At 40.1% G+C, this 23,652-nt stretch overlaps 1 protein-coding gene and 1 long non-coding RNA gene across 2 annotated transcripts; both read right to left on the reverse strand.

Annotated features, from left to right (window-relative positions):
- Window positions 1-2,281: 2,281 nt before the first annotated feature.
- Window positions 2,282-4,843, reverse strand: LOC124307166 (glycine-rich cell wall structural protein). The gene is made up of 3 exons (XM_046768604.1): window positions 4,759-4,843; window positions 3,303-3,962; window positions 2,282-3,141 (listed from the first exon to the last, which is right to left on the reverse strand). The coding sequence occupies exons 1-3, from the start codon at window positions 4,771-4,773 to the stop codon at window positions 2,869-2,871; spliced, it is 948 nt and encodes a 315-aa protein (XP_046624560.1). The 5' UTR covers window positions 4,774-4,843; the 3' UTR covers window positions 2,282-2,868.
- Window positions 4,844-17,203: 12,360 nt separating this feature from the next.
- On the reverse strand, window positions 17,204-18,646 carry LOC124306943 (uncharacterized). The gene is made up of 3 exons (XR_006908725.1): window positions 18,289-18,646; window positions 18,055-18,215; window positions 17,204-17,697 (listed from the first exon to the last, which is right to left on the reverse strand). It is a non-coding gene; the product is annotated as an uncharacterized LOC124306943 (long non-coding RNA).
- Window positions 18,647-23,652: the final 5,006 nt, after the last annotated feature.

Here is a 23,652-nt window from a genome sequence, read left to right on the forward strand (position 1 = left end):
ACGACTGGCGCTAATCGTGTAAAAACTCAGAGTGTAGGTCGTCATACGGTAGTCGGTAGTAGAATGCGTAATTTATTACTCGCATACGGTTTGCCTGCAGGTCTATTATTTCTGTACTCTCTCGATGCGGCTGATTTGCATCGAGGATGCGAGATTCTGTATCGATTCTTTCGGATGCTTCTTACAGCAGAAACGCGTATGCGTCTGGAATACCGTTTTTGCGAACCTAATTCAGCCAGCGGCACTGTAGAATGTGCTACCGCTAATAAGGTGGAAGAAATAATCGTTGAAAGATCGTTCAACTCTGATAACTGGATTATCGACTCGGGCGTGTCTACCAACTGAGAACGCAATGGCCATCAAAAGAGCTTCAAGGAATATCTTAGAAGGATCGACCGGTACAGCGTATAATATTGGGATTCCATGTAGGTCCTGTCAATTACATGTGATAATTAGTTTGTTAGATACTTTTTTCAAAACTGTTCAACAGTTATTTGTTTTCTTCCGTGGTGAAATTCTACAAACTTCATGTTTTATCGGGATTTTATGGCAAAAATAAAAAATTACTATTCAGGACGTACGCGAAAATTAAAAAAATGCAGCAAAATGTTTCCTTGCTTGCTCATTTGCACAACCAACCATTGCCAACCATAAGTGTGCGCTTTTCTACGAAATAAAAACTTATATCTTGGGGCTTCCTAGTTTCACTTACAATACTGACACAAATCTGATTCATTCATTTTATTTTCTTGTTAACTACGCCTGTTTATAATTAGATTTGCATAGAAATGGTCTAGCGCCATTGTGCTGTTAAAGATACACATACTTTCATCGTTACTGGTATCGTAGATGAATCTTTAATTAAATATCCACTTTTAAATTGTCGTCGCAAAAATTTTCATGTTCTGCCTGAAGAAAATAAAACTATAACAACATTATAACGATTGGTTTGAAAAATCTAGAAAGTGGCACTGACCTGACTTTAATGCATATTCATCGTCTCGTTTTAGAAATGAATCTGCCTGAGGTGAATAAGATTCTCTGTGTAGAGTTTGAAGAAATTTCTTCCATCATCGATGCTGTTCACAAACAAGATTTGTACGTCCAATAGATTATCCATCTAACGAAATATTGTTTGGATCTATTACGAACGGCTAAAAAGCCCCAATCTGTTCACGTGTACTTGGAATTCCTTGATAATGTTCAAAAAATAGGGTAACAGACTCCTAAAATAACGTTCCTAAAATAAATACGCAAAAACGGTGTAATTTCTGAATGTGCGATGTTTTACAATGTACAGTAAAGAATTCGCCACGTGTCTGTGTGATATCTCTAAGCCTGTAGACGAGGTCAATAAACCGCGCTATTTTCAACCTCTACTATTTTACGCGGATGGAGTTGCGGTAAATGTGAGCTTAGAAAACAGAAAGTAAATAAAAATATCGTAAAACTGGGAGTACATCCGCGTTTAAACTGCACGCCGGGTGCGGGGATATGGGAGAATACCTGTTCCCTTGCAAAACAGTAGAGAAATGTATAATGTATCCGAGTGTATAATAACAGGTGGGTAATTTAAAATACGTGAAACCCGTAGAAGGAAATGATTAAATTGGCGATTCCCTACTTTCAAAATCGATCGCTTTCACGGTGAGTGTGCGCGCGCCGTCGCGCCGTCGGAATTTCAAACGTCGAAACGCGAACAGCGTATGCAGACAGAATCTGCCTTATATCAACGAGAACGGTGATCGCTCAACAGATGTCCCGGTTTTTGAAGGAGGCCGTTGGCTAACCTTTCGAAAGTATATTTTTTGATCTTTGTTTTTTTTATCAGGTGGTCCCCTTCCTCTTCGTTCGACTTCTATTTTCTCTTTCTCTCTTTCTCTTTTTCTTCTCGTTGTTTACACCTTTTTGTGGGTCTTGACGAAAAAATCAAGTCCTTCTTGTGAAAGTTGCCCCCTGGCAACGTGGGCTGCTGCAAGACGCGCGTGTGTAACGTGGAGCGCGATAAACCTCGGGTTGTATGGATATTATCCACGTACGTGTACGTAATAAGCGTATTAAGACGAGACTCGAGGCGATCGCCGCGGTAAATTTCATTTGTTTTCTTATTCAATGGTGTACGTAGGTCCGTATGATTCATGGCGCGAGTTACAAGCTGGACGTGGTTTCAATTTACCAGGGTTAGGGTACAGATGTAGGGTGAGCGGCCTACATGAGTCAGGCAATCACGCTTCTCACTTTCGCTCATTCCTCCCCAACTATCCTTTTATGGACTTTTAGCTTGCGTTCTACGATTTTACTCCTTTATTATTGATATGTTCTTTTTTCTACCTGTTTCAGCTATCCGGCAACAGTTTCCAGCAAGGTTACTACCGTTCAACTAATTTTCAGCAAATTTCGACTTGAGACTGCAATAGCTACTGGAGCGATTATAGTTTTCGAATAGCTGTAAATGTACAGATTTGCGTGCAGGTGAAAATATTGTTGATTAACATCATTGGGCCTTGCGACGAATGCATATGCATACAGTACATATACATACATAGTAATTGAATACATTTTTTAATTTTTATGTAAAACTACATAAAAAAGCTTTATTTCGCCACCGTTTTCTTGCAAAAAATATGTATAAAAAACATCATCATCATCATCATCCTCTCATCATATTCGCTTATATAATACAGTCGTATAAAAATAATAGTGTATTCGTTTCGTATAATTATATTACAAATGGGAAACGAGACTGGGATTGGGCGAGTCCCGGGCCTCGTCCCTGTGTGTCTGTGTACGTGTGAGCATCGCGAGTTCGTATGAGTGGGATTTGGGGGTCTTAAAGGCTGGGGAAAAGGGACCGCGAAATATAGTTGACTAGTAGGGGCCTGAGGCACCAGGGGGGCCGTAGTTTGAGCTCGGTCCGCTGGGGCCGCTGCCTCCGCCGATCGATCCGTGTCCGTCGCTGCCGCCGTGACCGCCGCCAATACCGCCGCCGATACCACCGCCGTGACCGCCGCCGATTCCGCCGCCGATTCCACTGTCGAGTCCTCCTCCGATTCCTCCGCCGATTCCTCCGCCGATTCCTCCGCCGATTCCTCCGCCGATTCCACCGCCGATTCCACCACCACCGCCGGACGTGACCTCTTTCTAAAATGGAAAAATATCAGGCCCCAGGACCGTTAGCTTTGTTCAACGAGTTGAATCCACCTTACATACTTATTATAAAGCTAAACTCGGAGAAACTCTGCAAGGAGTGCAACATTCGTGTTCTCAATTCCCTGGCAGCGCGACTTTTTTTTTCCACTCACCTGGGTCTTGTACTTGATGAAGTAGACCTCTGGCTTGCTGGGCTGGGTGGGAGCGATGGTTGGCAGATTGATTTCTGGCGCCTCATCGGGTTTCTTGACCAAAACGTAGATGAGGGTCTTCTGCTCGTCCTGTTGCGGCAGAGCCGGGATGACGGGGGCGGTGGGGGTGGGTGGGGTTGGGGCCTTAATGAAGATGATTTTGTAGTGCTTCTGTGGGGGCGCTGGGGGCAAGATAGGCCTGGAGGGTCTGTCTTCGGGCGCCTCTGGGGGTGGGACGTGGACGTAGATGTGCTTCTGGATGAGGGAGCCACCGCCGCCTACGGCGCCGCCTCCGAATCCGCCACCGAATCCACCCCCGAATCCACCGCCTGATCCGCCGAACGAGCCGCCTCCTCCGGAAATACCGCCGAACGAGCTGCCGCCTCCAAACGAATGGCCTCCGAAACCTCCGGAGCCGCTGGAGCCTCCGAAGCTTGTGAAACCACCACCTCCGCCGCCGCCGCCGTGGCTGCTTCCGAGGCTCAGACCGCCTCCGCCGATTCCACCGCCGAGGCCAAGTCCTGCCAGTCCTCCACCGGGTGCGCCGTAGCTTCCGCTAGGCTGAGAGTAAGAGTAACCGGCCTCCGGCCGTGCCATAGCCACCGCGGCTAGCGCCACGATCTGAAAATATTTAAGATTAGGTTAGGTTTGACGTTAATTTCCGGTTCGAGGTGTGAAGAAGACATTTTGGCGATTCGATTTATTTTTCTGATCGAAAGAATTAGACGAAAAACAACCCGGGCTTTCTTTCAGGTTTGTTTTTTGTCTCGTGTGACATGATAAAAGAGTGTGTAATTATTCGTCGGAAGTACACGTCCGGTTTAGTGCCGGTTCACCGAAGATGATTCCGTCGACCCGGAACTGCACCCGGCAGCGGTAGGTGAAAGTGAAGTGACTATAAGAAAATATAATACTCGATCTGTTCTTCTTAGTAAAAAAAAGGTTGAGTTTTTTCTTCGTTAAATAACGAAAATCACAAATTTACACGTGTATTCCTGTGCGAGTGAGTGAAAGAGAACAAGAGTGAGTGATAATTTTTTTCACAGATTATAAGAAAAATCTGTTTTTCGCAATCTTTTTCGTTTGAGGTTCTTTTTTATTTCGAAATTCTGCACTTCGTTATTATTTTTCACAAGCCATATAATCCGTCTCGTTCCTGATTTGTTGTTAAATAATCCTCAGAATATTTTGAGAGTATCCTTCCTTCCTTCCTTCCGACGAAGACGACGAAGAAGTTCGTATGGTTAATCTCTCGTTATACGTTTATTATCTTCCGTCACATGCACCGCGATTCGTCAGTGTAATTATTATCGTTGCTTAGCGGATGGGTAGAGGATGAGAAAAGAAAAAACGAAACAACGAGAACAAACACGTTGCCGTAGCTTCGAGGATTCCGTTGAGTATACGATGTACTCACCATGAATGCTCTCATGGTTGCTGCGGTTCCTTGATTTGAGGACTGATGCTCCGTGGATGTCTTGAGGCCCCCTTTTATACAGACTAGGCCCCACTCGCTCCGACCCATCACCCATGAGATGCGGTAGAGTTATTGCAAATCCAGTCATTGTTCGTTTATTTATTTACATCTGTTAGAGTGGTCGGAAAAATTTGAAAAAAAATCCGTCATAACCGCACTTCGTTTTCCAATAAATGAAATTTATTCGAAAAATTTATCAGTGAGATTTACACCTTTAGCGGCAATGCATTCTTGGAATAGAAAGTCATCATTTAAAAAACACCGCATCTTCACTGTAGAGCCACTCGAACGAGAGGTGTCGCACAAAACTTGGATTTTAATTCTTTAATTGAGAGTCAGCCAGCAGTCTTCTTTCTTTCTCAATTTCTCTTCAAACATCTCATTACCTCTCTCCCTCTCTCTTTCTGTCTCTCTCTCTCTCTCTCTCTATCTATCTATTTTTCTCTAATTCTCTTACTCTCTAACTTTTCACTTTAATTAAGCCGATATCCAAAACAGCTCAATTATTACCTGGACGATTGGGGAAAAAATTGTTTCAGTTAAAGAATAACAAAAAAATATGAAATTTACGACCTAAATCGAAAGTTAAGTGAAAATTTTTTGATGCAAATTCGTAGAATAATTCGGTTAGATCGGGTGAAAGGCTCCATATTATGAAATCATGGTAATACTGTGTATCTTTCTAGTGGCAAGTTATCGCCAACGTACGCACCTTTTTGTATTCCAACGTATTACGAGACTATTTAAGATCCGCAGGAGTGAAGAGGCTCACTGACCTTGTACCACTCTCGTTCATACGTAATTAAAGGAAACTTAATTACGATCTATTTGTTGTACGGCAATCGTTGCATGCAGGGTATAATTCGGATAAACGTAGGTACCCGTGAAGGTTTATACCTAATCTATCTTGCGAAACAAAAGACAAAAAAGAGCATTAAATAAAAAATCACCGGACATCTAGTTGTCTGTAGAAAGGCGTCGAAATACATCTGACCCGGTTATATTCATTTATTCTGGACTCGCGCTATCATGATCAGTTTTTAATATAATTACCAAGACAAAAATAAAAAATAAAACTAAAAAGCAAAAAGCTGAGGACCAGCTCGCTTGCACGCCTAATTGCACACGGATTGATGAAACGAACTTCGACTTATCGATTTCCCTGCGGTGTAACTCTGGATTCCGATTGATTTAAAACTAATTTATAAACCGGACTACTTTTCTCCTTTGACGCGTTGCGCCTCCATCAGGTTACATGTGTGTGTGTGTGTGTGTGTGGTATGCATATACATGTGGGTCAATGATCAATGGTCTGCTACTCAAGATTTGTTATAGCTAAAAATTATCGACCAAGTCATATGAGTACATCCCGGAATGCTGATAAATATCTACGATATTATTTATCAACGGTTTCACTTCTATGTTTAGTTGAGCATCAAGGTGTAGAGGGACGATTCACGTTCCGATAATTTGTCGAGGACACGTCGTGATTTCCGAATCTGGAGACGAATCAGCTTGATAAAAGTTGACAAATGGCACGGGTTCTTCTCTTTCAATTTAGCTGAACTTTTTGTATCAGCAATACGGCGTCCAAGAATAAAAAAAATATAGAAGTAGCAGGAAAAAATGAGTTGGAAGGATGGAAGAGAAAGAGCGAAAAAAATTTAATTTCAGCGGTGATTCAAAGTTACATAGTTAACTGCAATTTGTGGTCCAACCTTTAAAACTACTCTGTAGTCTACGGATCGACATTATAAAAAAGATCTCTGTGAAAAGAAAACGCACTTCACTGAATTCAGAGTTCAAACTTTCGAGCAAACTGTTTCTAAATAATATTGACCCAACTTTCCCACAAGATGAGGCGCCGAATGATTTTGTACGCCTAAGTGTAAAAAACTAGCAAAATACCTGATAATTTAATGTCATGCCTATTACCCAGAGATTGCATAACGCACGCTTCTGAGTGCGAATAGCAATAAATAATGTAGCTGAAATTAAACGCTTGTGCAGCGAACTACTCAACACCTAATCACCGATTGTGAGCAGTCTCGAAATATTTTGAAGATGAGATTACCCTAGGTTTACAATAGAACCGTAGTGTTAAATGGCGACAGATACATTGTCACGGCACGTACATCAGCTGACTTATTGTTAAAGAAATCTCACAAGTGTGAGGTAATCAAAAGCTGTTCGCATAGCATGCTGTAAGGATCACGCATGTACACAGCTTTTATGCCAGGCCATCAAATTCCAAACAGCTTCTAGAATTCTGTAGACTAGTTTCAATACTTGAATAACGAGTTTAGATCCTAACACTGGACGAAAATGGAGAGGATGTAAAAGAAGGAATGAAACAAATCGGCTGCCGAAAACTCGGCGTATTGTTAAGTATTTCAAAATCTCATATTCTCTGCCCGTTAATTAACTGTGTACAGAACGATTCTCCTAGTTCTTATTACTCGATCGTAGCCTCGAGCGAACACTTAACCGAGTAATATTTGTCGAAAGGGGAACCTAGTTCGAAGATTTGTGTCTTGTACGCTAGATAGAAGCGGTCGCAGGATGCCTGACGGGTCGGGCTCGAATTGGATACGGCAAATTGAGAATTACGTCAATTTACACAGTCTGCGGATGAGTGTGTGGCCATCCTAAAATCAAGGATGGTTAACGTGGAGGGAAAAAATGACACGAAACGGGATTACGATGCTGCTGCAGCAGTCGCAGCAGAGGCGGTGAGTAAAAGTGAAGAGATGCCTAGGCTGCGTTCCACATATGGAGTCGGACTTGAAGCGGATGGCCATTGGCTCCGAGGGAAAACCACATCTTCGCCCCGGCATCATCCGGTCGTTTCAAGTCGAATGCTCCAGGGCAGAAAGGCAAAGTCCTTCTGTAAGCGTCGGGTTCATCCTCTCCTCATTCCTCTCATGGTCGCAGATGCGGTGAAACCAAAAGACGCGACCGCGCTTCGAAACACCTGAATCAATTACAGCCCCGATAAACACAGTTACATATACTTACCAGCCGTCGCATTACACGCGCATTATGTCGCTTGTTCCCGGAGATATAACAAGTGGATTTCGCCGTGACCAAAAAGTTCACGCGACCTTTACGAACCTCTGCCTTTGATCCTTACAATCATCACAGCTCGGCAGATGCCTGCACAGCGTACGTAGGAAATAACGCGATATGTCATTATTTGACATTATCTATGCGCCAAGTGAAACCGAAACAAGCCAATCCATCCTATTTAGGCGGCGTGCAGCGTGCCTGACGCCCTCGCTATGGTTTTCGCAAATCCAATCGCTCGGGTATGTAATACGGGTGATATATTCCAGTGCCTAATTGGTTCCCTAATTGATTTTGTAATTTGAACGCACCACGTTGGGTATCCATCATCGTGAGAAAACCAGCAGAACTCGTTATAGTGGAGTCACATCATCGTGGATGCGTAAGCCCCGTTTAGATCAACGCCGCGAGTCGTCGAACAGGCACGATTAACTAGAGCAAATCCTCATACTTAATGTGGTTACTCAAGCATACGCATACGAATCATACATGCGCTGCGATCAAACACAAGGGCGAAGAGGTCAGGCTAGGCGAAGCCAGTTTTCCGAACATTCTCGAATCACAAGCTGTTTCGCATCATTTTCTTGGACCGATGATCCGTCTGATGTTCTTCACCTGTATAAAATGTAAAATTTCTAAAATTGACGTTTGATATAATTGATATGAACATTCATGCTAGGTATAGGGAAATAAATGTATAGGGATTTTGAAGTCAGGAAAGTTGCGATGGCTGGATTAAAACTCGATGTACATATATGCGATAAAAATGTTACTGTCATCAAGTGTGGTTGAGAATTTTAATGCCAATCGAGTTTGCCGCGCGATTATGTACATCTATACATATGTGCATGGAGTAAGCGTTTGACAGGAGTTTATATGGAACTTTTATTCCGTGAGGAGAATCCAACTAGACGTATAAATTTACCGTCGCAGCAGACTTCGTGCAGCCTGAGGAAGCAATACATATCGAGAAATTACTATTGTCGCAATTTAGAGAGTGGAAAATCTTATGGAGTGTAATGAGAGAGCGAGGGGAAATAGGTTGGATTGCCGCTTAACTCTGTACCGTCAGTAATTTTCGCCAACTATATTTCGACACGACGGTTCTGACACATTTGCCTTTTTTTTTTACCCGGTCAACTTACAAATAGGCTTCAGTGGGCAAAAGTGTAACACGTAGAAACGTTTGCAAAAGTAGCCTAACTCGGAATATATTCAAGCGAAATGAACGCACCCGGTGCCAGCCTTTGACCTTTAACTCTCTAGGAAGAAGGAAGTGTAGATACATGTATAAAGAAGAAAGGCAAGTGCCACGACGAACATTCTGAGCTATAGGCTGTGACTGCTGCCCGAGTAACGATGGCAAAAAGAATTTCCTCGGTCGACGCCGCGTTTAACCAAAGGAGAACAAATTTCACGTCGTAGGACCAATTCGCGCCTGCAGATCACAGCATGAATACCTGCAGGTGATTGTCGCCGAGCGAAGACGATTTCCTGTATACTGACTGGCCAGCTGGAAATGTTTTCTTGTAGATGCTAATCACCGAGTCACTCTCTCTCTCTCTCTCTCTCTCTCTCTCTCTCTCTGTCTCTCTGTCTGCACCTATCGAACTTTCCGCGTATACCGCCGCCTAGCCTGGCGTGGGTGTGTGGCCGTCTTCTCTTACATCTACGTGCGTTTGAAACCAACCTGTCCACTCGGACGGTGCAGCAAGCGGCATTCATGTGGCAGCTGAGAGAGGGAGAGAATCACAGCCTGGCGAACCTGCAATGATGGTGCAATTGCACATTGCCATGTCCGCGCGGTGACACTTCGAGGCAGTTCCTGGTGATCCTCCAGCCAGGAAGGCCGGTCATCGCTTCCTAGTGACCCGCATTGTGGAAGATACTCGCTTCCCATTTGAAATACAGACGCGCAAAGAGAGGTGGAGAGCTCGCGAAATCCCCGACTCGTACTCTCACTATCGTGATTTCTTTTTTTACTCCCTTTCCTTTTTTCATTTACATTTCGATAACAATAGCAGAGATAATCCCTTTATCGCAAAGGGGGACAGATATGTTTTACGATCGTACGTATACGTATGCTTATACGTACATATGCGCATATAGATACAGTATCGAGCATATATTCGAACACATGGGAGGGCGACGCATCGGAAGACGCGCGGGCACATTTCTATGGCTGCTGAAGAAAGTTAAGAATTTTCACCTCTTAGAGAAAGCATATCATCACACGTGTGTGTTTCTCGCACACTTCGCCTGCTCCTTCGGAGTAACAGCAACAGTGGCAGTAGCACCGACAGCGCGTACTTTGTCTTACCTCATTCTTCATCCGCGGATGCATAGGAAGAAAAAAAATTCCTTCTGTGGGTTCAAGTGACTGCCGATTACCGGTGTTACGCTTAATGAGACAACGTTCTTTCATTCAAATAAGTCCCTTAAGCTATATGGCAATTTCCAGCATACTTTACGCGGTGAATTGAGAACACTTCTTGCTGATTCTTCATTCTCAAATAAGAACTTTTGACACTGCAAAGTATACTCATGCTCCCGTGGATACAGGTTCTTCCATTTCGAAGTATTCTTGAGTCTGTGACGAACATGCGGCGGCTGTTTATAGTCATAATGACGGCAAATTGAAGGGTAAACACGTTTAACACAGTTGGCAGTTGCGTTTAGCTCCGTTTAACGTAGGGTCACCAAAATATTTTGCATGTATGTTTAGAAATTCACAGATTCCTGTTTAGTGTGTCATTGGGTCAATCCACTGTCTTCGGGGGCCGTTATGACCCAGGTGGTTGTTTGGATATTCGTTGTAGTTTTATCTAGGTTGAATTGTTTAGAGAATCGTATCGTTCAACGACCTTTCGCATCATCTCCGAAATTATTTATACTCATCTTCACGCGAGTAAATAAATATGGTTTTCTATTTTCGACGTCCCGGCAGTGAATGAAGCCTCACAAAAATACTCGTTAAAAGTACGCTTACAGATTGATCAACAGATTGATTGATTGCAATTATACGCCTGCAATGCTGGATTTTTTTTAACTAGTCTCAAGTCCATGCGCCATTTTACACAAGAGAAACGAGGATGTTCACACATTCGATACATTTTGCATTATCTTTTTCATAAGTACGTTGTGGAAGTGTCAAATTTTTCTCACGAGATCACGCAAACCTTTGTGTGAAATTCGCAATTCTACATACGAAATCAAAGTTTCATATTCCGTATGTAATTTGTTGAATTACCGCAACGCTTTCATTTTCAACTATAAAAGATAAAGGGTTCGTTGTAATACACATAATAATTTATAAAAAGCGTGTTGCACAATTTCTCACTGATACTTTTCTTGTATACTCTTCTTTCGTTAACCGTCCGTTAACGATTATGTATCACGTAGTATATTTTTCACGTAACATTATACATATATACCCTGCTTTGTGCATTCCGCCAGTTCATTTCATGCTACGTTAACGCCTGTCTTGTTTCGTGAAATATTGCTTTGCTCGCCTTGTTGTTAGGTGCGTGTTATTCTCTATACTACATAGGTTTCCACAGTCCGTAAAAGGACTACATACCATCAATTTTAAAATCAGTTGTAGAACGTGTTAATCGAAAGTTGGAAATTTATTTTTCTTGTTCTTTTGTACATTGTTATTATTATTACTTTTATTATTTTTTTTTTTTCTTACTCAAGCTAAAAATTCAGGAGTGGTTATATATTTTTTCTCACATCCATTGCTCTCAAGATCTTATATTGTACACACAATGATGTGCTGTCAATGGTTCTTTCCTTTTTAATTTCAGAACAAGTGGGTATATCATATCGTCCGTCATTTTTTCAATTGGAGATACCGATGCCTTTATTGGATAATACTCAACTTCCGAAGCATCGATCGCGTCGTTACGATTTGAAACTGCGGGGTTATCTCGAGGAGATCTCGGTTAAAATGGAGCAACTGGAAACGAACGTGGGCGTGCTCGGTTAACCGAGCCTCTCACTTAAACCGACCGATCAAATCTTTGCACCGCAATTCTTCGACCTGACCGGTGCGCGTCTACTTTGTCTTAGGATAATTTTTGCGGTCAGCTGTTTCTTACTACTTTATTCCTATCTCTCTCATGATTTTTCAATCTTTTATTATTCGCCGATTGCAGCAACCGCAATATTGTGACTGGGTGGTAAAAGTGTGCAACACAATGAAATTCACCGATGACTAACAAGTTATACTTCCAAAGAGCCCTGCACAAAATTACAGCTCGAAAGAGCACGAGGCATGTTACAATTAGATCATTATGGACCGAGAGGAGGATTTGCACCAAGTTTGTGAAGGTCGTTCGTGAACGAAGTGAAGCCACCGATTTTACAGTAGACGTCCCAAAATGTGACTAGCTCGGTCCGATTCGAAAAAATTTGAAATTGTGGTTGTGGTCTATATCTTTGACGACCCGCTGCAATTACATCACAAAAACTACTAAGTATATCCGCCAATGGTAAGCTACACTAATATCTTTTCGTAACGTTCAAAGAAATTAGCAAACAATTGGGCCTGAAACTATTGTACAAGAAATCATATTCAGTCCGATCCACGTTTGTATCATGACTCAGAAATCTGGAAAGCTCGTGAAACATCATAATGTGCAGATATGGTTTCAGGAGGCTTAGTTTCCCAAAAATTTACCTGCAACTGTTTTACTGTAGGCTTGATAGGTAGAGTGATAAAATAAACGATAATTTTGTATGGGAGTTTCGAAATCTGTGTCTGAAATATTGGCTAGGTCTGGTTTGTATTAAGAAGAGAAAATCACGTGAGCAATAAATGAACTAACCAGTTTGACCGACCGTCTTAAAAATAATTTTGGAAGGCATTGTCACCGGCTAAACAATTACCGCGACGTAAATGGGTTTTAGAAATTAACCCGTCACTGCCGTTGACAGGATTATTGTGCATGTTCCCGTGAGTTGATAATTCCGTCACGCTACGACCGTATATGCAGCAGGTGAATGTTATAATTGTGTTTTATGTAGGGTAAGATTAAATATTTGTCTTTACACACGTGCATACACATGTACAGCGTATTGCAGAAATGAGGGGCAGACGAATTTATGGCGGTACAAGGTGTGAGCCTTTGGCGACCGGCGTTGGGCAAAGGAAATAAAAAAAACAGAACAAAAAACAAGAACAATGATAATAATAATACCCGCGACGACAGGTGTACAGTCACACAACCGTGTACCTCGAATTTACAAATACGTGGCACGTTAGTGAAACTGAGAAATATCTCTTGGTATTGCGCAAAATGGGATGCAGAGAGGCGTAAAAACGAACATTGATATTTCAGCTTCTAAATAGAAACGGCGTTAGAAAAGATGTAAATGGTGAGTATTTTGCTATGCCCATAATACCTCCGGTCAGCGAAACGTTTCAACGCACGCGTTTGGTGAATATTAACTAGAGTTGAGGTGAGAGGCTTTAACACATTTTACGACGATCCTAATTAAGCGAGTTGGAATTTCGTAAAACCGAAATCTTCGACCCGGCGAAGAAGGCGTCATTCATGGATTATGCCGAGAGTGGGCATAAGGTATGACGTGGGTTTTACGGCCGAAGCGCGATGAGTTTAGCCGTTATTTCGAACATAGCTATTTACCTAAACGTTGCATTACGAATACTCGTGTAGACAGTCTATCATTTGTGAGTCGACGTTTGATCGTTTCGCCACGGTGCAATAATTCATAATTTAAATTCGATTACGTGTAACAGCCCGGCGCTGCTCGTCGAGATTTGTGCAAGACTCCTATTCGTTTATTTCTGTACGTATCCACCTCCGACTGCCCCTGTACATGTTACGTACGTGTGTATGCATGTATATTGTATAAGGTTGTATGCAGGTACGTGGGTACGCGGAGACTCGTGATTTTCGTAACAGCCATCTCGTGTTCATCATCATATTACTCCGTGTTGCACAAAGCAATTTGCACCATCTTTTGTTTTAACCGAGTCACAGAAGCAGTTTGCCGACTCGGTGAGTGCGGACCGGCAACCTGCATGCAGGCCAGACTTGAAAAAAGGCACGAGGTAAGCACGTCACACACTGTTATGTGAAAAGAATGAACCAACGGAGAGGATATAACACCCTGCGTACACATGGTGCAGATTCTAATCGTGGGATAAAATGGGCGGGAAAAATGATTTATATCGCGTGAAAGACATTCGCGTATAGTCGTGTTACGCGAACCGCGGTGAGGCCGATTTTTCCTCGACAAATGGATAATGTGCGTTTCGCATAGGAACCCAAATGCGAACGGACATATTGAAGTCAATTATTTTCGCCCGATTCTTGTTCCATCGTTCGTCTGCGGTTCGCATATCCCTCCATTAAGCTCGCCGCCAAAGTCTGAAGCCTGGTTATGTCAGTGGACTCGAGGTGGTGCACGGGATACATAAGCGAGTTGAACCGTGAAAATAAACGGCCCGCTGCTCATTGTGAGTGTTCTCGTAACCTAGGAAGAGAAATTATGAGAATCTTCCCGGTGAGAACGGACTCACCCGTAATTATTATTATATATACGGATCCGTATACGATTGTGTACTTATATTGTTGGTTTATTTCGTAGTAACCGCCATCCATTCGGCTTGTTAAACGTCGTATGAACACCTTTACACCCGCCCACTTCACCTCCACATTTACCTTCTTAGTCAAGATTCATGCTCAGGTATAATGCAATTCTGACAAACAGATATCTTCGACAGTCCTGAATTTAACTGCCTACATGGACAAGTAATTTACTATCTCTTCCAAGTTCCAGGCCCGATAAACTGAAAGAAAGTACCTGCAGATAACTGGAATTCAAATATCGATGTGTCGCAATTCAGGATCAGGATTTTTTGATCAGGGTGTGAAGATTTGTGCAGATTGAACATCTTCTTTGAGAAGATTCTAAATGGAATAATATCTTGTACTTCTATGAGAATGTTCATTCAAATTTGTGTCACCGCCTGTGAAGAATTCTGAAAGTGACGATGAAAGCAAGTTGAAATACTTTTAGCGGTCATAGAATGTATGGAAAAGGGATTTGATACTCCGTATATTCGTTATGTTCATATCTATAAGCGTTAGAATTCTTTTTTATATAAAATATAAAACAACAAACGAACCTATAAAGGGCAACTCGTATAATTCGGCGAAATTCGTGCAAATATGAAATGTAAAAAATGCACAGTAGGATGTGAAAGTTACTTTTTCGCAGCAGCTACCCTCGAATAAAATGAAAGCGAAAAAATTATGAATACGATTTAACACTTTGATACGCAGTTGTTACGTTCATATTGTTATCTTAATAATAAATCGTTTGTAATTACATCGACCGTTGGCCTTCAGTTATAAAAAATAATCGCTGAAACGATTTGGGACTCGGTACCATGCAACTTTATTGGATCCGTAAACTTCTAACAAAGTCGTACGTCACCGGAGAATACATTCATAGCGTGCATTTCAGTTTGAAAATAGTATTTATCATTAATCGACAGTCAGAATGCTAAATTGTCAAATTTGTGTAAAAGGTTTCAAATTTCTCGTGTGCTTCAAGTGCGTCCCTATTCAAATAATGAAACTTCTTCTTGTTCGGCCACTATTTGAAACCCCGCTGCGTGAACTGGCATGTTACATACTTTCATATTCATATTATGTTATATATTATAATTATGTTTCAAAATTTTCATAAATATTTTCTGTAACTATATACTGCGCGGTCCAATTTACTTGAACGTAAATTTCAGAAAGCTACCAAGACTCGTCTGTAAGAGTGTTCATTTTTATTTTTTTTTTTTTTTAATGCGGAAGCCGAGTGCCGCGAATGAATTTTTTTTTTTTTTTATTATACCTCGGTGAATACCTGTCGAAATTACATCCTGCGAGGATGAAACTTTCAAATGTAGATGAGTGGAATCGACTATGCGACAAGCGAGCAAAACAGCGATACTGATTGAAGAAAGAGGAATTCTGCAAAGAATTGTCGGCTGTTACGCAGGTTAACATTCGTTTCTGTAGTGCCTTCGAGCGATTCTGAAATGGTCAACTTGAATGAGGTATAGGTGAATAAGAAATTGTGTTATTTTATGCAAAAGTCTGGTACGCATACTTTATTACATTGTCGGTACAGTCAGGAATTTATAGGGCATTCCTTGCACGATTTTCTTATTTTACTTACCTGCAAAACACGTTTGTTTCAGAGAAACTATCTCTGGGAATTTTGTTTTCTTCCCTCACCTGCGAAAAATTAATTTAGGAGTCACTGTTTGCAGTTCAGAAATTCATTTTGTATCAACAGTATTCTTGAATGAAATCTTCTCATCGCAAAAAAAATTCTAAATTTCAATTTCGGGATTTGCAAATTTTTGAAAAATATAAAAACTCTAGTTACGCGATGGAATTAAATAAATTATAGACATCTACCTTATGTTTTTTCTGTAAACGCATCACCGTGGAAATCCATATTAAATGCCCAGACATATTTTTCCTATAAATTAGCCGATTATTTGAATCTATTAATTGATGCTTCACAGCATTATACAATATTAAAAATGTCTGAATATATGACAATCAAATTTTTTTTTTTTTAAGTCTTTAGCTTGAAGCTGCGAAAAAACAGCGTGCGTAATTAAAGGAAATTAAATAAAAATAAATGAATTAACAAGTAAATATCAATATCATCGTACCCTGCACAACTTTCGAAATTAAATACTGCCTAATTTTTTTCATTAATCCTGTTCTGCGCTGAATAAACGTTACACTATACAATAGACTTCCTTGTAGGATCTGCAAGCATCAAGTAAAGTATAGTAATAATTTGCGTCCGAGATTCCGAGGCTGGTGGAAATGAGCTGGAACGTCTTTTACACACTCTAATTTGTTTTCGTTTTTCTTATCCCGCAATAACATGTTTTTCCTCTACCATACCTCACATTGCAAGGAATATTACGCCAACGAGTAACGTGAAACGTCTTCGCGTCGAGGTTGAAAGTAAATCGCTTTAAACAGAGAAAGAGAGAGTATAAAAAATTGACAAAAAAAAAAAAAAGAAAAAGAAAACCTCAAAGTAATAAGAGAAATAACATAACGATAATAATATCAGCGGCAGCCACAGATACCGGCAGATAGGATGTAATAATTATTCATCCAATATACCACCATCATTAATCGCAGCGGAATATCCATTGCCAAAAGTTAATAACGCCGGAAGTTGCATCGTAGTATAGTGGTAATGTATATTCAACTGGCCACATTCACCTGAGATATCTGAATTCGTCGCCGTTGAATATTTTTCATTTCCGCTACAGTGGAATTAATTCGTTACACACGTTTGTATCATGGACCAATCGCTCACATGCTGCATGATCAGTGCCTCGTATCTTTTACGGGCAATCGCATTATATCGCATATTATTTAGTATAACCTGCGGCAGGCTACACATCTACCGGGGCATCACACAGACGTATAGACGTGTACTTAAATCGTAAGATGACCAGATGACCGGCGACTTTCACATTCTGTTACTGGGCACCGAGCTGCCACAGACGTTGTCTGCCGGGGAGATGTGAATCCTCTGTAATAATATCGACGTCGTGCAGGCTGAGGGGTGCAGGCGAATATTTCTGACTTTTACTTCATACCGGTATTTCAACGGTTTTCATTTAATCTCTTATTTTTCATCGATGCGTGATACAACGTATGCGTCGAATACTTTCCATCTCTTTCTCACGATACAAGCAAATCGTTTCAATCAAGCTTTACTCTGTTCATTTCAGGGCTGTAATAAAAACGAAACTTATTACAGTCCTAATAGTTCCAAAAGTAGTTTTGACATACTTAAAATACAAGCACTGGAACAATTTCGAATGATTAGATTCCTTTCGTTTTTGTACCGATACTACGTGTTCTTCATTTTGCGCAGCTAGTGACGAATCGAGTTGCAATGCAATGGATATGAACGATTATGGCCACACCGTGACTTGAAACTTTGAACGTACTGTTTACATCATTCTATCCCGATGACATATTTTATGTCACGTCTGAGTTTAGTTTTCACAATAAATTGCGTTGTGTTCAATATCTCTGCGACGATTCGATTTAATAAATGGAATCAATTTCGTACAAACCTACTCACAGCCTGATCAAATCGCCGTAAGTGTAAATTGCCTAAGATGTATGTTCATTGTCTAAAGCTGCCGTGCACATGACTCCGATGCTTTCTGTTGGTTCTTCTACACAGCGTCAATACACCGCACATCCTCTAGATTCAGCTCTCCAAGTTCTTACGAATACCTGCTGCAATCATCGACGTAAAGATTATGGACAAATCTATTGCCCGCCTCACGTACCAATATTACTACCACGTTACCTGAGCGATCAAACAGCACAGGGTGACAAGGATGGACTGCTGAGTGACCGGTGGTTCGAGGTGAAAGTTCGATGTCTCGGAACGAAATCTGTTCCAATTTGAACGGGAAACATTTCGTTGGACATCGAAAGTCCTGCATTATCTCCGCTTCATTTACCTGCCCCTCCTTTCGCTTCTTTCCGCATCTCGCTCTCTCGTTCCCTCATTCTCTCCCAGCCCATAATACGGTCCCATTTTGAAACACGCTCATCTTGTTCCCCGAAGGAGTGAACAGTATTCGTCGTCTCGGTGTTTCAAAGAGAACGTCCGCCGTCTTTGCTGTTACATATATACACTCGTCAGAAAGCGACGAGGAAGAATATCGCGACGCCTCGACGCTGCTCTCTGTCCGTTACTGCAGAAAAGAGTTTCATTTTAACCTGTGACGTCACATTACCAGATGTTCACGTCACTTGTCCAAGTCTTTCACGAAGCATATTGCCGTGGGTATAGTGTTTGATACATGCCACTTCTTTCACTACTGTATCAAGCCTGCCCTGGTGTTCCATCCGACGGCCCGTCTACCGATCTGTCCGCCATTGTAAAACGTGGCTTCAAATTTACTTCAGGTTTTGCATATTCGCTGCACTGCAAAGTTCTCCCTCCATACGTACCTGCAGTGTAGTTTTAAAGAGTCGGCTTTTACTTTTTCTTCTTGCAATTAAGTCTTGAGATTCGATGCCATAAACGACTGCTGTTGCCACTTTAAGGACGCGTTTCAAAATACCTGTTCATATGCATCTGTTTTATCATTTTATGACAGATAAAACAGACTATCAATTTGCAAGTGCAAACGACAATTACACCCGGCATTTGTGAAACGTTCTGGGAATATCATATTTAGAATTTGGTCGCATGAAAGGAATATTCCAGGGCACCGCTTGCACTTTCTAGAAATATATAAAGAACGTGCAGTCAATGTCCGCGGGTATAATGGCCTGATTATCACATCAAAGACATACCACTTATGGAATGTGCTTTTCATATTCCCGCCAGGTTTATTAATGTCTGAAACATAGAGAGAAATATTAACAATTCTATCATCAGGTTATTAGTAACAATTCATTCGTATTGACGTGCAAATTTCATTGTTACATAGAGACTGTTATTATTATTATTGATGAGAGTGGTTAAATATTGCAAGAAGCAAAATAAAAATATCTAATCGCTGATCTTGCAATATTTAGATAACTTTCAAGGAACTTTTCTCTTGTTTTTGCATACAACCGGAGTGTATCGACTTCCCGTGCCTGCGTGGCGTTTGAAATGTTTGCAAAATTGAAACAATATTCAAACGACTTTAATCTTGTATATGTATACTTATTCAGTATTTTGTAGTATGCTAAATTAATTGACAATTAATACCAATTGCCCTACTAATTTACATATTATATATTATAAATAACTAATAAACTTTTCGGTTAATTTCGTAAATCTCATGAAGTTTCAGGGTAGTCCAATGTCAAGAAATTATGTTTGTCATTGTCATACGTTCACCATATTTTTACGTTGAAAAAGAGCTCAGAATAACGTTCAAAAACTCATGAAACATAATGAAGGTAGTTACTTAGTAATCATATCATGTAAGTGGTAGTTGTTTCAACAAGTTAGTTGTATAAGGTTTTATCTTCACAAGTATTTTTGTGAGTAAATGGATCGCAGTAACTTCATAGGTGTACCTACATTGTGGTTGAGCGTTTATTGATATAACGATTGACATACTTGATCAATCGTTGTCATTTTTAAGAAATTTTACATTAACTCAGTATTTAACGAGGCAAAGGAATAAAAACAACAACTAGTGAGAAAATATATTCGTTACGGTAATTAAAATTGCAAGTTCGATTAACGTTCCAACATAATTTTGATGACCAGCTATCCTGAATGGTTTCAGTACTAATGAAACCGAAAGTATAAAAAATATGGTAATTCCGAAATATGCCGTATATCTGCGGCATTACCATATGCTTATAGTTACAGTTTTAGACATTATAACACACCCGATATGGCAGATGGGTCATGTCGTTAATCCGGATGCTCAACCGTCGACATCCGTTGGATTATTGTTAACAGAAACGAGAGTCTTGGACGTTTGGAATGTTATACCTAACTTAAGTGTAAACGATATATATAATTTTTAGCGTTCTCCACTTACCCAGTAACCAGCTGGAGCAAGCTGCACGTTTGCATCGCTATGAGCACCGGACATTTACCCGACTCGTGCGTCAATCAAAGTTCTTTTATACTGTGCGCATGAGAATAATGAGGAGAATTATGATCTCGCCTATGATGCTAGTCACCTAGCGGGATAATGAAAGAAAGCATTTTAATCAACGCGCTTTAAAACTGCAGCAAGTCAGGTTGAAATTAGTTACTGCGTGCCCGACAGTAATTTTGAGTGTATCGTTATATATATATATATATTGCAGCTTCTGTGATGAGTATCTTTACACCGCACAAAGGGCAATACAACAGATTCAGTATTTAGTTAATAGAGCTAGCAGAAGAAAGGATGTCAGCATTATCAAGATCACGTCAACGACCCAGCATCGTATCGTCAGTAACACTGTGCTTATTTCTTACAATTTGTTTAACGAAGTGACGAAAATTTACACTGTATCGGGTCACTGTGTTTACCATTAAAATTTCTAACGTATCGCAGTGTCAGTAAAACAGTGGTCAGTATACCCCATTATACACATAGCAGTAGGTACCTCATGGACCAGAAATTATTTGCTGCTGGAATATCGACAGCTGATACCTCTGATCCGATGGGACCTAGGAACTGGGACTTGGTGGGTATCAAGGAATTCCGAGCGGACGATTTATCCTCATAAGACTCCATCTGAACATCCTTGTCCCAGATTCGGGTAGCCCACACACCATTTCCGATCGTCATTCGTCTGTCCAAGATCACACTGTCGATATACTAGCTGTAGATGCATACGAGGACCGTTTACGTGTTGGATGAGATATAAATTGGACAGTCGTCCCCCGTGCGAGTACATGCGTGAGATGAAAAGAGGTGGACTGGCCGGTTGTTTCATTGTATGGTACTGTGAGGAACATGAAGACGAGGTCGTGGGAAGCGTCGACTGACGGTGAAAGTTTCCTGCAAGGTATACTAAACTGACTTTAACAACTTTACCCATACATAGAGGTACCTACACACATATTTCGATACAATCTCTGCACGCCAAACGCTTTACGTGAACGTGGAGCGGAGAAAAAGGTGCATACTTCTGATAGCTTCCGTTTCCGGTTCAATTATCACCATGCAGATGCATCTTCCTGCTTCGAAGCGAAGGAGTGATGGTTTCGCTGACCTAAGCGAGTGATCAAAGTTGGTTCCTTATAAAGTCTGATTGAAGATTTTCACCCGGGATTGGACTGAATAAAGTGAATTCTAAAAATAGGAGAGAAGTTTAAACTTTGGCAATCTCAGAAATTTATTCGAACGACGAGACCATGATTCGCACATATTAAGGTATAGCGTAAGTGCAGGATTATATCATGTTTGATAATACTTCAGACTGTGTACCTACTGTTGTAGCAATACCTACCTCATGTTTGCTGACCGAAATTTTCAAGATTAGTATAATATTAAATCAATACAACTGACTAATTCACGTTGCCTCATTTTTGTTTATAAGAAGTACACTTCAATGAACGTGATTACGTAAGAATCGACGGATTTTAGTAATTGTAGAATTGAGCTGTCTACCTGAAAATTAGCCAGCGTAATATGCAGACATTCCGGGTTAAATTGACGAACAGGTACCAGATCCTTAACCTCGCCACCATTCTTTATGCTCCTTTTATGTGTATACATGGTATTCCATACGAAATGTAATATTGTAACATCAGTCCTAGAACAAAAAGTAAAATAGAAAGGCCATAGGGGAATAAACATGGTAAAAATACCTTTTGCGACTATCTAAACGATATTTTATGGATACATAAGTACTGTTAATATATTAAAATCCTGAATGTATCAAACCTCAATCTCAATCGGTGTTTGGGAATGAGAATATAAACTAAAATGTATAAAATAATTTTTTCTCAGGCTTGACTGGATCGATCAGTTCGAAAATTTAATATGTTATTGAGGATATCAAAAACTTTTATAGACACAATGGACAGACTTTTAGTTTAATAAATTCACGATGAAAAAAATTATTTTCTCTTAAATTTTGGTTATTCACTCTGATACTTTTCGAGCAAACTTATGAAACTATTATTTTTACGTTTCTTATAGATTCTTATTAGCTCGAATTTTTTTAAAAATTTTCTTAATGATACATCGTAGTGAAAAAAAAGACAAACCATTTGTTTCAGAATAACTCAATTACTAAATAAGTCTTCGCCGCATTTTTGTAAAATTGTACTCTTAAATTGTTTATAAATTATTTACCGAAATAATTCATTTACGTTAAAATTAGTGAAAGAAATGTGCATTTTTTAAAATATTTTCTACAACTTTTTATATAAATAATAATGTAATTGTTTTTGAAATTGTTTACACCTTTTAATCTAAGTGAATTATTTTAGTGTATCATTTATGTACAAATAGGAATACATTTTGAAGTAATACGGCTAAGACTTGTTAATTATTCAGTTTTTTCTAAAAGAAGAATGGTTTCCTTTTTTTTCCTATAAGAAATGTAAATAGAATAGACGCATAATTTTGCCCGAAAACTTTCATAATGAAAAACAATAAATTAGAGAAAATAATTTTTTTATCGTGAACTTATTGAGCTCAAAGTCACTCTACTGTATCTATAAAAGCTCTTGACTCCCTCGATAACACAATAATTTTTCAAACAAACCGATCAAATCAATCTTGAGAAAAAGTTGTTTTATATATTTCAGTTTTTTTTTATTGCTCCAAAACGAATTAAAATTGAGGTCTGGTAGTTTCAGGATCTTAGAATTTGGGTAGTGCCTACTTATCCATGAAATATCATTGTGATATTCGCAAAAGGGATTTTTACCCTGCTTATCCTCCTATGGCCTTTGTTGACAGAGATCTGTCGGATTTTTACTAAATCCAATTTTACCGTCATTTTATTCAGTAGACTCTCCGTGTTACTTCAAAGACAAATTTTGCAACATAAACATCATTCTGTTTCTATTGTGTGCGCAGATCTATACCAACAAATAATGAACGGTAATTCTCCTGAAAAATTTATCACACTATAATATTTACTCGTTTATCTTCGACATAATACGATAAGACGTGAAACGCACAGAAATTAATTGTAAGAATCTTAATTGAAAAAATTAAGCATTAATAGCAAATGGTCTACGCTACTTGCATTAACA

This window comes from Neodiprion virginianus, chromosome 6 (assembly GCF_021901495.1).
Source record: "Neodiprion virginianus isolate iyNeoVirg1 chromosome 6, iyNeoVirg1.1, whole genome shotgun sequence".
NCBI classification, from domain to species: domain Eukaryota; kingdom Metazoa; phylum Arthropoda; class Insecta; order Hymenoptera; family Diprionidae; genus Neodiprion; species Neodiprion virginianus.

Excerpts from the sequence above, each read along its gene's own strand:
- LOC124307166 (XM_046768604.1), bottom strand. Across the intron at positions 3,142-3,302 it reads TCATCAAGTACAAGACCCAG|AAAGAGGTCACGTCCGGCGG; the intron begins GTGAGTGGAAAA and ends TTTCCATTTTAG.